We start from the raw sequence: 12858 nt of genomic DNA, 5'->3' as shown, positions 1-12858 counted from the left end.
GGTGACCGGAGGGCTTATTATGTTGTACAAAAAATACCAACAAAAACTAATAATTTTAGTACATGTTATTATGTGTCAGAAGAGGGCTTAGGAAATAATACAAAAAAAAAAAAAGTTTGACCAAAAGGGCACTTGGGGGCAAGGAGCAAAAGGGGCAGGTGCTGAATGAAGCCCCCCCAGCCCCCTCCCCTCCACGTGCCTGTCCCCTTCGTAGTCGGCTGCTGGTTGCATCGTGCAGCTTCTAATTTCAGACTTCATCTCTTATGAGACCTGGAGGACAAACTTGGAGCTTCTGGGTAAAATCCAGGGTGGTGTTTATGGATGTTTTACTGGAAACTGGTGATCAGATTTTAGTCATTCGTAATCCCAGTTTACTGGATGTGCTTGTGCGTGTCTCGTTCTTCAGGAAGGATTGCTGTTGGATCTGATGCTGATATTGTAATTTGGAACCCAAAAGAGACTCTAACCGTTTCTGCCACAACTCACAACCTGGTAACTGCTGGTTTGATTGGTTAGTTACTCAAACTAGTCCATCTGATCAGTAGTTACATCCCCACCAACTTCTCTGTGCAGACATTGGAGGTAAACATCTTGGAGGGTTTCGAGTTTCGAGGCGTTCCCACAGTAGTGATCAGCGGCGGTCGGGTTGTTCTGGAGGACGGACAGCTCAACGTGACCGAAGGTTCTGGACGCTTTATAGCAAGAAAGGCTTTTCCTGACACCGTCTACAAGCGGATCAGAGCACGGAGCAAGGTAACCGATGAACAACAATGTAAACAGTTAAGTCACAACTTGCAGGTTAACACAGATCTGTGAACTGACCAGTCAGTCTTCTGATGTTTGGTTTCCATGCTCCAGATGGCTGAGGCCCGTGGCGTTCCCCGCGGTAACTATGATGGTCCAGTCCATGATGTCATCAGTGTGACCAAGTCAGTCCCACCAACTCCAACCACCAGGGGTCCTACGGGGACCAAAACCCCAACTGGCCCCCGAAACCTCCACCAATCAGGGTTCACCCTGGCAGGTATGCTCAGTTGGATCATTTAGAGGTGACTGGCCAGGTGAGGTGCATTCTGGGTGAACTGCTGATAATGTGATAAATTATTGGTCTTTCAGGGGCTCAGATTGACGATCACATACCCCGTCGCTCTGCTCAAAGGATTGTGGCGCCACCTGGAGGACGTTCCAACATTACATCTCTATCTTAATCCATTCATTTTCCAGCCAAGTGTTGAACATCTGTTAGTCTATGATCCAGCTGAGTTCACTGAACACCCTACAGGTGGAGCCACCTGTAGGGTGTTCAGTGAACACCTGTAGGGTTCAGTGGGCTCTACAAGTGAAACCGTCTGACCCTATATGTAGTTTAACTCCAGAACTCCCCAGAACCTTCTGGGTCTCCTGAGCTCAAACTGACAACTTTAGTCCTGAATGTAGCTGTCCCACCCAGAACCTCACCATAGTGCTTAGTCAACCCCATGTAACCCGGTACTAGACAGAACCGGTTCTGACCCGACAGTTCTGAAGCCCTCCACATCAGCAGCGACATAACCGGCCTGACGAGGAAGATGTCTTTATCTTACTTAGTGACATCACAGTAATATGAGTAATGCTGACATAAAACGCCAATCAAGCAGAACATTATGACCACATTGGCCTCTCAAAATACTTCCAGCTATCTGGGAGATGAATGATGCCAGCCAGCCCGCCTGTGGTTGACCCCTGACCCCCCTGGTGAGGTAGTCACAGCATTGCATCAGCTGACTTGAAGGGGCAGGCTGGCCTCCCAGGTCAAAGCTAGCCTTGTGGTCAGAACCAGGCTCGGTTCTGCTGCTGTTCTAATCAGTCTGGACCTCAGTTCGACTCCACTGTCCAAACACAAGGCTGCTTAACCCCAAGTCAGAATTCTAGATGGAGGGTATTTTGGGTTCTGTGGCAGTACCACCCCACAGGTAGGACCCTAAGACCATCTTCCTGGTCATGTGACCAACAGCTCATGGTTCCAGTGTAATCAGATGCAGCCTTTGTAGCAGTAATTGGATAACTTTAGATGATTGAGAACCACAGTCCATCTTCAGATGGTTTTGGCTGTTTGAGTCATGTAGCAACTTCAGAACCTGGTTCTGTAGACCAGAGTTGTTTTCTCTGACTGTTGATACTGCTAGCACAGCTCTAGCTGATCATTAGCATCCACACAGAAGGCCTGGAATCAAATACTGAGGGCTTTTAATTTGAAAGAGCATGTCTCAGAGAAAGAGGTCACAGTCAGAGTTGTTGACATCATGTGACTCTGCAGCATGTGATGTCACATTCACATTTTTAATGTAGCGTTTTCTAAGACTTTGTCTTAATTTTGTATTTTTACTCCTTTTTGTACCTTGGCTGTGATTGGTTCAATGTTTGGGTCAAGAGTTACATTTGTCTTCTTAAGATGATCTGTTTTTGATGTCAACGACTGGATCCACTTTTATGAGACCCACCAACCCAGACCCGTTCCAGTCCAGGTTGCACCGAGTACGACCAGCATCGTCAGAACAGTTTTATGCTAACTGAAATCAGTCTGTAAAACAAGGCAACCATTGGCTAGACATTAAGGTGGGCGGAGCCACCAGCTTCACCTTGCTGTTCAAATACCCAACCTGATCAATGGCACCTCAATGACCACACCCTCCTATTTTCACTCAATAGGTAGCATCAGTGTTAGCATCACTGCTCCCATGTTGGAGTCCAGCTGTTGCTATGGCTGTGTTTCTAACGCCTCAGGCCCCCCTGCCCTGCATGTTTTAAGTGTTTCCCTTCTGCCACACACCTAGATTGTATCTCTGGGTGATTAACAGGCTTCTGCAGTACTTGGTGGTCATGCAATCATTTGAATCAGCTGTTCTGGAACAGAGGCACATCTAAAACATGCAGAGCAGGAGGGCTGAGGACCAGGGTGGAGAAACACTGTGCTATGGAAACATTGACTACATGATTTCAAAAGGATTCAACCTTTAATAAACTGGCTTTTCCATAGGATACTGTGTTCATGGGTCACCTGACCAGCAGGTGCTGAGTTTAAGGGTTTGTTTAATATAAACTCAGATTAACTTGGATTAGATCAGCAGATTGCTAGGTGTCCAAGATGGCAGCCAAGTGGTTTCTAGTCATCTGTCTGTTCTCACACAGTGACCAGAAACAGTGTCCATGAGGAGCGTTACTATAGCAACCACACCTGTGATGTAGTAGGTATTGTGATGGATGTAATTTGTTGTGATAACAGTTGCATGATTAAAGTGTGAAGAGAAAAACAGAGTAAGACGTCTCTTATTTTACACCATTTTTTGAATCAACTGGTAACGTCATCCCATAAAAGCGAGGAACCCATTTAGGCAGGTAGCGTCTGGGAATAGGCACCAACCGGGCTAGATGTGGAAGGCCTTCAGGTTCTGCAGAGCAGAACCAATCCGATCCAGTATTCCTGTTGCTGGACTCTCCAAACTAACTGAGATGGCAGATCTGGGAACATCTCCAGAAAACGATGAAGCACTTTCAGATCCATCTGAAGGAGGCTCCACTGATCTCATGAAACTCACAAGCAAATGATCTGCAAGACGAAAGCTTTATTTGACATTTTTCATTTCATATTTATTAATTTCACATTCAGGAAAATAAATATAGTTTTCTGTAAACATCTACATTAAAAGTTCAAGTCAAATACTTCCAGATTTATTCTTAGTTTAGAAATAAGTTTGAAAAGTTTATAAGACAACTGGTCAGAACATCCTTTGTTTCAGGCTGGAAAAGCCATCCAGTTTGTTTTAATAAATGGCCACTTGGTCCAGCTAAGCCCAGCTGAAAGAAGTTCTCTGTTTTGTAGAGAAGGTCAAGTCAAGAGCTGAAAAGCTTCACTTATTTTCAATTTCTGGCGGCATATTTCATAATAAACGGATGTTTTATGGTGAAAAGAAAGTCAAACAGGTCAGTTTCTGCTGATATAAACCTCCAGGGTTGAGTTCAGTCACATGGTACCTTTTGCAAGGAGGACTGGGTCAGTACTCCTTGTTGGTCAACAGGGTGAAGTGAAGAACTTCCTTCCAGGCTCCACTGCATTTCTGAAAACATCCAAACAAACAGCAAACAGTGAGGAGATCAGTGAAAACTCTTAAGTTAATGTGGATGAAAAATGTCATGAAATATGTAGTGGAACGTGTTGAACACAGGGGGCCGACAGAGGATCTGAAGCGGACCTTATAGTGGGACCGGTCTGCTCTGGTCTTACGTGGTGCTGAAGTTGTTCCCCGGGTTTCCGATTCTTTCTCGCACAGAATCTGGACTGGTCATTCTGCAGATGCTGTTTAGCTCTGGAGACGTCAATGGCTGGAACAATCGACCTGAAAACAATTGGATCGGAAATTCAATGCACCACCTGAGAAAAGGTTCTGAATTTGTATCTGTGTATTTGGGGTCCACTGAGCCCTTCACCTTGGTTGAGCTTACTGGAGGAGGATGCAGACGGGTTCTGGTCCGTTCCCACGATGAGAACTTGTCTCCAGTAGTTTTCAGGAATGGACAGCAGGCAGCAGACAACCTGGGGATATGAGCAATCATTTGATCCAGATTCACCAAGGGGACCACAACCAGCTCAGAACCGAGACCAGTGGATCTTTTAAACAGACCTTTGGCTGAATGGTAGTGTCTTTCATGATGGTTGTTGGAGATGGCTCAGCAATGCTGTGACCCACTATGGTCGGTCCAAACACTCTGGCCAAGTTGTTCTGGTCCATCTGGCACTGTGGACTCCTCATCACCCTGAATTTCAAGGAGAACAGGTTAGTTCTGAAGACATGACAGCAGGTCCAGGTTCTGTCTGCAGACCTCTGATCTACTGAAGATTCTTACTTATGGAGGTGAATCATGAGGAAAGCCAGGGTGTCTCTATTGGCCTTTGGCAGCTCGGACACGGCCCGGTACAGGACAGCAGAACCATTGTCCTCATCCAGCTCTAAAACACAGACAGACACTTTTCAGTGGATGATTAGAGCCAGTTATGAAACAAATTCAGAATTGATTCTTCTACCTGAAGCCTCCATGAAGATCCTGTGCAGCCTGAAAGTGACCAGGGGTTCCCTCAGCCTCCTCAGGAAGTCCTTCAGGACCCCACAGACTACATGGATGTCCTGAACTTTACTAAGCATCAGAGAAGGCTTCCCCTGAAGGATCCGATCTCTGAGATTTCTCACTGGGCGCTCTCCCCCAGGAACCCGATACAGGCCTCTCTGAGGAAGACAGATCAGACACACATGAGAAAACAGGGTAGAAAGATATAAGTGGGTAGTTCTCTGGTGGATCAGGGCTGTTAAAGTCCAAGAACAGTACACCCAAACTGAGCAGCAGGTCCACTAATTGCACCCTAAGGGGACAACTTGGCCCTTAAAACGTCACATCTTCTGGTCCGTCTGTAGCAGATTTGGATCATCCTCATCCTCATCTGAAAGCCAGGCCACCCGGTCCAGTATTTTAGGTTTAAAATTTCCTTTTGGTTGCTGCAGAGAACAGAGAAGGAACAACAGCGAAGAACTCACCTCATGAAGACCCCTCCTCTCAATCTCAGCCACGCAATCCACGATGACCTGAGGAACTCTGGGATGGGTCAACGGAGCAAAAGCTTCCAGAGAGTCCTAAAACAGAGCAGAACTTAAATCAGAGCTACAGACACGTCAGTTGGTTCTGTTGGTGTTCTGATGTCTGTCAGATGAAGTCCAGATGGTGGACTGGTGGCCCTGCAGCTTAGTTTGACCATCATTCAGTTGGTTTAAACTTCTTCTCAAAGGTACCTGAAACTGGAACTAAGGTCCAGGTTATTTTTGTGCATGAAAGGAGAAGTTTTCTGACCAACCCCGATAGGTGCTCTGCACCGTTTCCACAACTGCTCTACCCCCTCACCTTATCAGCATCACTGCATTAGACCTGAAATCATCCAGTAAATCAGAGAAATTTTTTCTGAAACTCAAAGTCTGAAGCTTCAGAGAGAGTCAGGACAAACCCTGGCGAAACACCTGGAGCTCAGGGAGGTTCTCCTCCTCCCTGCAGGGAATCCAGAGCTTGTTTTCTGTCCCTGATTTCACCTTCAGTCCCACAGGAACCTGGAGGTCAGTGAGCTCTACAAACCCAGCAGACCAGAGCGAGTCCAGCCTGTCGGTCGCTTATTCTGCAGGCAACTGAATGCAACGGGTCACATTGAGCTAAACCAACAGAGGTACCTTATGAGGTCCACCTCCTGTCACTGTGCTGGAGGACGAGCAGCTGTTTGGGAAATTCTGTTTGCACTCTGGATGAGCCACAAGCCGACAGGTCCTGCATTTTACAGCCATTTTCCCAAAGCGAATCCTCTTCCCACATGGCGTGCAGGTCTCTGGTCGGATCACCTGGAAAGACACTTTAGGTTACTCAGGAACTTCACGTCAGAGGTCTCAAAGGTCAAGATTCCACAAGGCTCCTGATGCATCCCTACTCCAACACACCTGGATCAACTTAAGGCAGAGGTGTCAAACTCCAGTCCTCAAGAGCCACTGTCCTGCAACATTTAGATGTGCCTCTGCTGCACCACACCTGAACAGAATAATTAGGTCATTAGCAAGGCTCTGGAGAACTGATCTACACAGGGAGGAGGTAATTAAGCCATTTCATTCCACTGTTTTGTACCTGTGGCACATCTAAAAACAGCAGGACAGCAGGCCTTTACGGACTGGACTTTGACACCTGTGACTTAAGGCGTGCTGAAGGTATAGTCCAAGCATTTGATGCTGTTGTGTTGGGCAGGAATGCATCTAGAAGCAGCAGGGCAGCAGCTCTTGAGGAGTTGGAGACCCCTGCATTGGACATAGGGTCCCAGATCAGGTCCAGTAAGACTTATGTACCGTTTTAGACAGAAACTCGTGTCTCAAGGACTTGTGGAGAACCGGAACGTTTCTGTCCTCCACAGGAGCATTAAGCTCCACTGATTTCTCATTGCTGGAGCTCCACAAAGACGTTTGATCTGAGGAGAAGATGGAAAGACCAGTCAGAGACCAGAAGTACCTTCTCATCACCAGTTGGACCTCATGGTCCATTTCCCTGCCTTACAGTAGGTCTGATGGAACTGAAAGCCAGGTGAAATCCAGACAGGATGCAGCACTGAACTGGTACCAAATAGACCAATACCAAACCTGCAGTAGGGTTCTGATTGGTACTGACTAAATTCAGTAGAAAATAAGGGCTTCAGGGTGGACCTGAGTTCAAATGATTTAATGGAGATGGACCAGCACCAATTGTGATCCAGAACACCAGTCTGTTCAGTCTGAGCTGACTGCCTAAAACAGGATCAGAACTCTGTCACGATTAAACTGCGACCAGCTGAACAGATCCAACTACGAGGACCAGAACTTTCCATGTGTTTTGATTCTGCAAGAAGTAAGAACCACAAATGTATGAGGAACCAACAGAACTAACAACAATGGTTTCTAAAAAGAAATATGATCCACAACGTCCAAGATAGTCCATCCTGTCCCCTACGGTCCAAACATGCAATTCTCTTAACTGGTCTCTGTCAACTGATATTGGGAGTTTTTCTGTGGATAGACTGCCCTCTGCTGGTTGTTCTCATGCATTACATTTTATATTTAACTATTTTCTGCTCTGATCCCACAAGTCCAGACCAAAGGCAGTTCAGGGTGGTCCAGACCTGGTCCAGGTTTAAATCAGAGCAGCAGGTTCAGACAGTAGGTTTAGATAATCCAGGCTTGCTGTGGATCCAGATTCCATGTTCTGATTCTTAAAGTCCAAAATCCACAACAAAGGTCATCTTAAGGAATGCTACCAGACAATTCAGATCTGGTTCTGGAGGGTTAGTTTAGCTGTAAAGCAGCGGTGGAACCTGTCAAAGTCCTGATGAAGATCTTCTCCTGATCATCAGAATCTAAAGCTGTAACCCAACTATAGAAAAAAGAACCACTCGCCTCTTCCTCCTGCGGCCCGAACGGAGACGGCCCCCTCCTGGGAGGCGGATCGAGCCGGGTCATCGGGACAAGCCTGTTTGATTCCCAGAGCCATGTGGTTCTGTCCGCCTGCATCTGGAGTCGCCACGGATGCCTTCACGATGGATTCCACTTCCTGAGCAGAACACAGGTTGGAAGCCAGAACCAACAGGTCTCTGCTGGGTTCTGCTAGCTTTTTCACATCAGCCTCATGTCTTCTGCAGTGAAGCATGATGGGACATTTTCCAAAAAAAAATAAGCTTTTTGAACTTTGTTCGTTTTAGACCAAAGAAAGAGAAGCTGTGATCTTGGGACTGAAGGATTGTGTCTCGGCTGGTCTGATGACTGCAGACCACTTGGTGTTCAGATTAGAGTCACAACAACCAGAACCATTTTGACAACTGCAGTTCTGGGAAAACAGGTTAAATTTGAGGCTTCACACGACCTTCAGTCACTCACCCTGTGACGGTGGTGAGTGACTGGCGGAATGGGGAATCGAACCAGCAACCCACCAAAGAATTTACTGGAAACATTCAACAAATGTTTAGTGACCACTTGGGACAGACATCCATGCGTTTGTTCACGGAGGAGTATGTGTGATTCTGTGGGGTGGATTTATGGAATAGCACAGTGGAGGAGAAATGATAGAAGGTGAAATGAGTCTACATTAATTAGGAGTCGATTACTAGTTATTAGATCTTGTGAAGAGTTTTACTTCCAACTTCCACCACACCTAACCCGAACCAGAACAGCTATCAGTTTCCTGAGATGCGGCTCAGTCTACTACAGCAGCTGGTTCCAATGATCAACTGGACCTTCAACAGGACGACAACCATCATCAGTTCTGTTGGGTCCAGCTATCAGGAATTTCTATTCAAGTCTGAGGTTCTGGTCTTCAAGAAGAAAACCAACCATCTTCGGGTTTTCCTCACCTTCTCAATTGTTCTCTTCTCCTGGATCTCTGCAGACACATTTCCAATTCTGCTCCGCTTCGCCACTGGACCTCCGACCGGCATAGAGGAGCGCTTGACAAACCCACCGGACCGACAAGGACAGAGACGGGTCAACAGGGTGAGGATGGAAGACAGGAGGACATCAAGAGGACAGGATGAAGACCAAGATCATCATCAGCTTTTCGGGTTCAAAGCCAATCAGGACTCACCCTCCGCTCTCGGGCTCGAGACCTCAGAGGTTTGATCAGCGTGGTGTCCAGGTCCTGATATATGAAGACAAACGTACTCTGATCAGTGGGACAGTCCTGTGTGTGTGTGTGTGTGTGTGTGTGTGTGTGTGTGTGTGTGTCCTACCACATAGTCTTCAGTGCGGTCGTAGCTGATGTCGGAGTGGGACAGGAAGGACGACTCGTCAATGACAGACAACCTGCTGGGAGACGATCAGATGGGTCAACAACAGCCGACCCGGTTGGATGGTTCTAGAGACCCGCTTTGGATGTGACTGGTCTGGTCTGGTTCTGAAGCAGTTCTGCTTGGAAAACCAGGAGCATCATCTGTAGCTTTACCTCCTGTCCCGCCACTAGAACCCGTTTCTCTCCCCTCACCTCTTGGTGCTGCGGAGCAGCGTGGCGTTGGCTCCTTGCTGGTTGAGCTTTGCTAGGAAGTTTTTCTGCTCATCGTTCAGAGAAGTGTTGAACTTTCCGTCTTGGACCAGGATGTCACACATGAGCCCCATCTGCCTCTCCTGCAAGCGGTCGGAGTCGTTAGCGCCTCCCGCAGGCTGCCGCTGAGATCAGAAACCCATCAGCTTCCCTCACCAGGTACTGGTAGTTGGCCTCCACCTTGTGCCGCTTCCTCATCTCCACGTCCACCTGGTTCCGGGCGTGTTTCAGTTGGATCTCCAGAGCCGCTTTGGCCACATCCGACTTCACCAGCAGCTCCTTGAAGCGCTTCAGCTCTGCCTCCGCCCGCTGCCAGCTCCGCCTCACCGCCTCCAGGTTCTGCACCACGTTTAGGCATTCTGCATGGACACGAGACCCATCAGAACAAGAACCAGACGACCTGTCAGAAAAAGGACCGCCAGGAATGGTTCTTGCCTCGCTCCACAGCCATGCTGCTCTCCTCCATGTGGATCCGCTGCAGAACCAGAGCCAGAAGCTCCTCCATCTGGAGCCGAGTGTCCGTCACCTGGACACACCTGGAGGACAGAGGCATGGGAGCAGAGTTAAACCAGAACGGACCAGAATCTGACCCAAAAATAAAACCAAAGATATAATTAGATCTTTAGAGCTTCAGGAACCGACCCAGTTTATCAGCTGCAGTTCTACTGCCAGAGAAACTTACTCTGGTTCTTCAGAACCGGTTCTGATTGGAAAGTGTGGGAGTGATTCTGGACCTCTGGTTTGTTGGGAACCAGAATTCACATCAATGTTTATGTAACCATTGATAATTATAATAAATAAATTATTAATAAAATGTACATTCTTTTGTTTAATCAGGGCACCAACTCCATCGTCTCTGGAAGACAAACTGTGTGTCATGAAGGAAACTCCAGCAGAACAGAAACAAAACTGAAGTTATCATCTTTGGACCTAAAGAGGAATGATCTAGCGTTATGGATCTAGAGTCAACACACAGCTTCAGGTATTACAGCTGGAAACCAGTAATCGGGCCTGAAATCTGGGCGTAGTGATGACCTCTGACCTGAGCCTTCAGAGCCACATAAAGCCGGTTCCTCAGTGGTCCCTCTAGCAGCAGCAGAACATTCAGGCCCAGAGGACGAAAGTCTGAGACCAGAGAAACTCATCCAGGATTTAGTGGTTTGATTCCTGCAGCAGGTCAGACTGAGACCAGAAGCTGCAGCTGGAGATCTGACTAGAACCAGGAGGGTAGAGACACCACCTGGCTCTACACCGCCCGGTTCTACACCACCCGGCTCTACACCACCCGGCTCTACACCACCCGGCTCTACACCGCCCGGCTCTACACCACCTGGTTCTACACCACCCGGCTCTACACCACCCGGTTCTACACCACCCGGTTCTACAGTCCTTCACTGAGAGACTTTAAACTGCTGGTAGTTTAGAAATTAATGAACAGATTAAGATCTGCTGCTGGATCAACCTGTTAGTTCTGGTTCTGCTTCTGGTTTGCATCCAGAACCAGAACCAAACATGGAGAAGCAGCATTCAACTTCTATTCACCAAAGATCTGGAACAGACTGCCAGAAAACTGGAAAACAGCTGAAACACTGAGCTCCTTTAAGTCCTGACTAAAACCCAGCTGGTTGGAGTTGCTCCAAATCATAAAAGATTAAGAATTTAACAACGGCTCTTAACTAAATGTTGATTCTGTTACATGACTTTGATTTGACATGCATTGTTGCTGAAATGTGCTGTACAAATAAAACTTGATTGATTATTGATTGAAGGAATGATCACTGAAGCACTGACTTCTAAACAAATCAGAGAATTTATTAACAAAATAACCCGAATTCTTCCATGAATAATAATCATAAATTATTCTCTTTCTTTCAGTCCTGGCAGTTACTAATGATGATACACAAATTAATATAGATATCTAATGATAATATTGGAAACAAATCAGAACAAAATGAACTGGAATAATGAAAAAAAAAAAAAACTTTAAAACTAAAAAAGAACTCCAACCGGATTAGGGTTAGTCAGGATGTCTGTCTAAGGTCAAAGGTCAGGTTTATCCAAAGTTTAGCTTCATCCTGGCTAAAAAGCAGCTGATCAGATAGGTCAGCAGGTTAGGGTTAGAAACCTGACGAACATGAAAGCATTTATTCATCATCACAAAATCCCAAAACAATAAAATCTATTCTGTGACAAAGGGAGGAGAAAACTGGCGAAATGTGTTCAAACCTACGATTTTCTGTTAAAAACTGAGCTGCAGCATTCTCAGCAACCGAACATAAAACGCATTACAGTGACCAAGTCTGCTTGCAATGAACGCACAAAGCATTTTCCCCAAGGTCAGGCCTGGTTAGGCTATCTGCCTCAACTGGAAGAAACTCTTCTTTAAGACCGATTGAACGATTTAAACCCAGCTTAAATCATTCTCAGATTAGCAACAGACTGTCAAATTCAGCTTTAGAGAGCCAAAATTCACAAAGAGACAGAAATGCAGCTGAGCAAAATCCCTTCAGTTTTATCATCGTTAAAGTTTGGTGCCATCCGGACATTTCAACAGAGGATTGATGGAACCATTAATCCATTTGAGGGGCAGATCGATCTGGCAATCAGCGCAACAATCAAAGGAAAAGAACCTTAGAACAGAGTCCAGCTGAAGCAGGTATGATGAAAATAAAAGTGGCCCCAGGATGGAACCCTACAGAGCGCCGCATGCAAGAGGCGCTGAAGTGGAAAAACATCGCCAACATTAACACAAAGTGTCTGGAACCGTCATGGCTGCTCCAGTATCCCCAACAGCAATAAAAGGGTTCTGGGGTCAACAGCATTGTAGGCCAGGTCAAAGGTCAAAGGCCCAGTGACAAAAGGATCACAAAGTGACCAGAGCCATCTGCTAAAAAGTTCTCATTTAAAAACTCTCAAGAAAGCCGTTTCTGTTCCAACCATTTATTTATTATTATTTATTTAGCCATTTATTTGACTTGGACCAACTATTCTCCTTTTTTCATTGATGGGTATTTGCAGACTTCAGCAGTATGAAGAAGAGAAAACAAACCAAAGTTTATCTGACAAATTCTGTGGAGAAAATCTGCTGACACGGCGTGGGCGGCCAGACCCACCGCAGGCTGACGGACCGGACCGGAACCACGGAACCAAGAACAGAACCTGTGAAGTTCCAGGGGCTGAAAACCTTCGGGACCAGACAAGGCTGGTGGTTCTCTAGAACTTCGACTCAAATCTTTTCAGTAAAGGTCA

The 12858-nt window shown here is 46.5% G+C and overlaps 2 protein-coding genes across 5 annotated transcripts in view; one reads left to right on the top strand and one right to left on the bottom strand.

Moving 5' to 3' along the window:
• LOC106937185 (dihydropyrimidinase-related protein 2-like) overlaps positions 1-2711 on the top strand; it is a 12619-nt gene extending 9908 nt beyond the window's left edge. The window contains exons 12-15 of the mRNA XM_015018588.1: positions 407-492; positions 574-753; positions 859-1024; positions 1117-2711. Coding sequence (XP_014874074.1) covers positions 407-492; positions 574-753; positions 859-1024; positions 1117-1208 — 524 coding nt within the window. The 3' untranslated portion in view covers positions 1209-2711. The remainder of the gene's footprint in view (positions 1-406; positions 493-573; positions 754-858; positions 1025-1116) is intronic.
• Positions 2712-3582: 871 nt separating this feature from the next.
• The window catches only part of LOC106937184 (rac GTPase-activating protein 1), a 12881-nt gene continuing 3605 nt past the window's right edge, over positions 3583-12858 (bottom strand). The window contains exons 2-17 of one of the 4 annotated variants that reach the window (XM_015018585.1): positions 10045-10145; positions 9766-9968; positions 9553-9692; positions 9302-9374; positions 9157-9210; positions 8927-9019; positions 7977-8130; positions 6900-7018; positions 6243-6407; positions 5565-5660; positions 5060-5258; positions 4882-4984; positions 4659-4791; positions 4465-4570; positions 4262-4373; positions 3583-4094 (exon numbers count right to left, since the gene is read on the bottom strand). In XM_015018585.1, coding sequence (XP_014874071.1) covers positions 4049-4094; positions 4262-4373; positions 4465-4570; positions 4659-4791; positions 4882-4984; positions 5060-5258; positions 5565-5660; positions 6243-6407; positions 6900-7018; positions 7977-8130; positions 8927-9019; positions 9157-9210; positions 9302-9374; positions 9553-9692; positions 9766-9968; positions 10045-10145 — 1897 coding nt within the window. In that variant the 3' untranslated portion in view covers positions 3583-4048. Of the gene's footprint in view, positions 4095-4261; positions 4374-4464; positions 4571-4658; positions 4792-4881; positions 4985-5059; positions 5259-5564; positions 5661-6242; positions 6408-6899; positions 7019-7976; positions 8131-8926; positions 9020-9156; positions 9211-9301; positions 9378-9552; positions 9693-9765; positions 9969-10044; positions 10146-12858 lie in introns of all 4 variants that reach the window. The other 3 variants (XM_015018583.1, XM_015018586.1, XM_015018587.1) reach the window with 3 other exon arrangements.

Source organism: Poecilia latipinna, unplaced genomic scaffold (assembly GCF_001443285.1).
Source record: "Poecilia latipinna isolate Pla-1442-1.1 unplaced genomic scaffold, P_latipinna-1.0 Scaffold2291, whole genome shotgun sequence".
NCBI classification, from domain to species: Eukaryota; Metazoa; Chordata; class Actinopteri; order Cyprinodontiformes; family Poeciliidae; genus Poecilia; species Poecilia latipinna.
The sequence above is the reverse complement of the archived record's forward strand: the minus strand, read 5'-3'. Positions and strand labels throughout refer to the sequence as shown.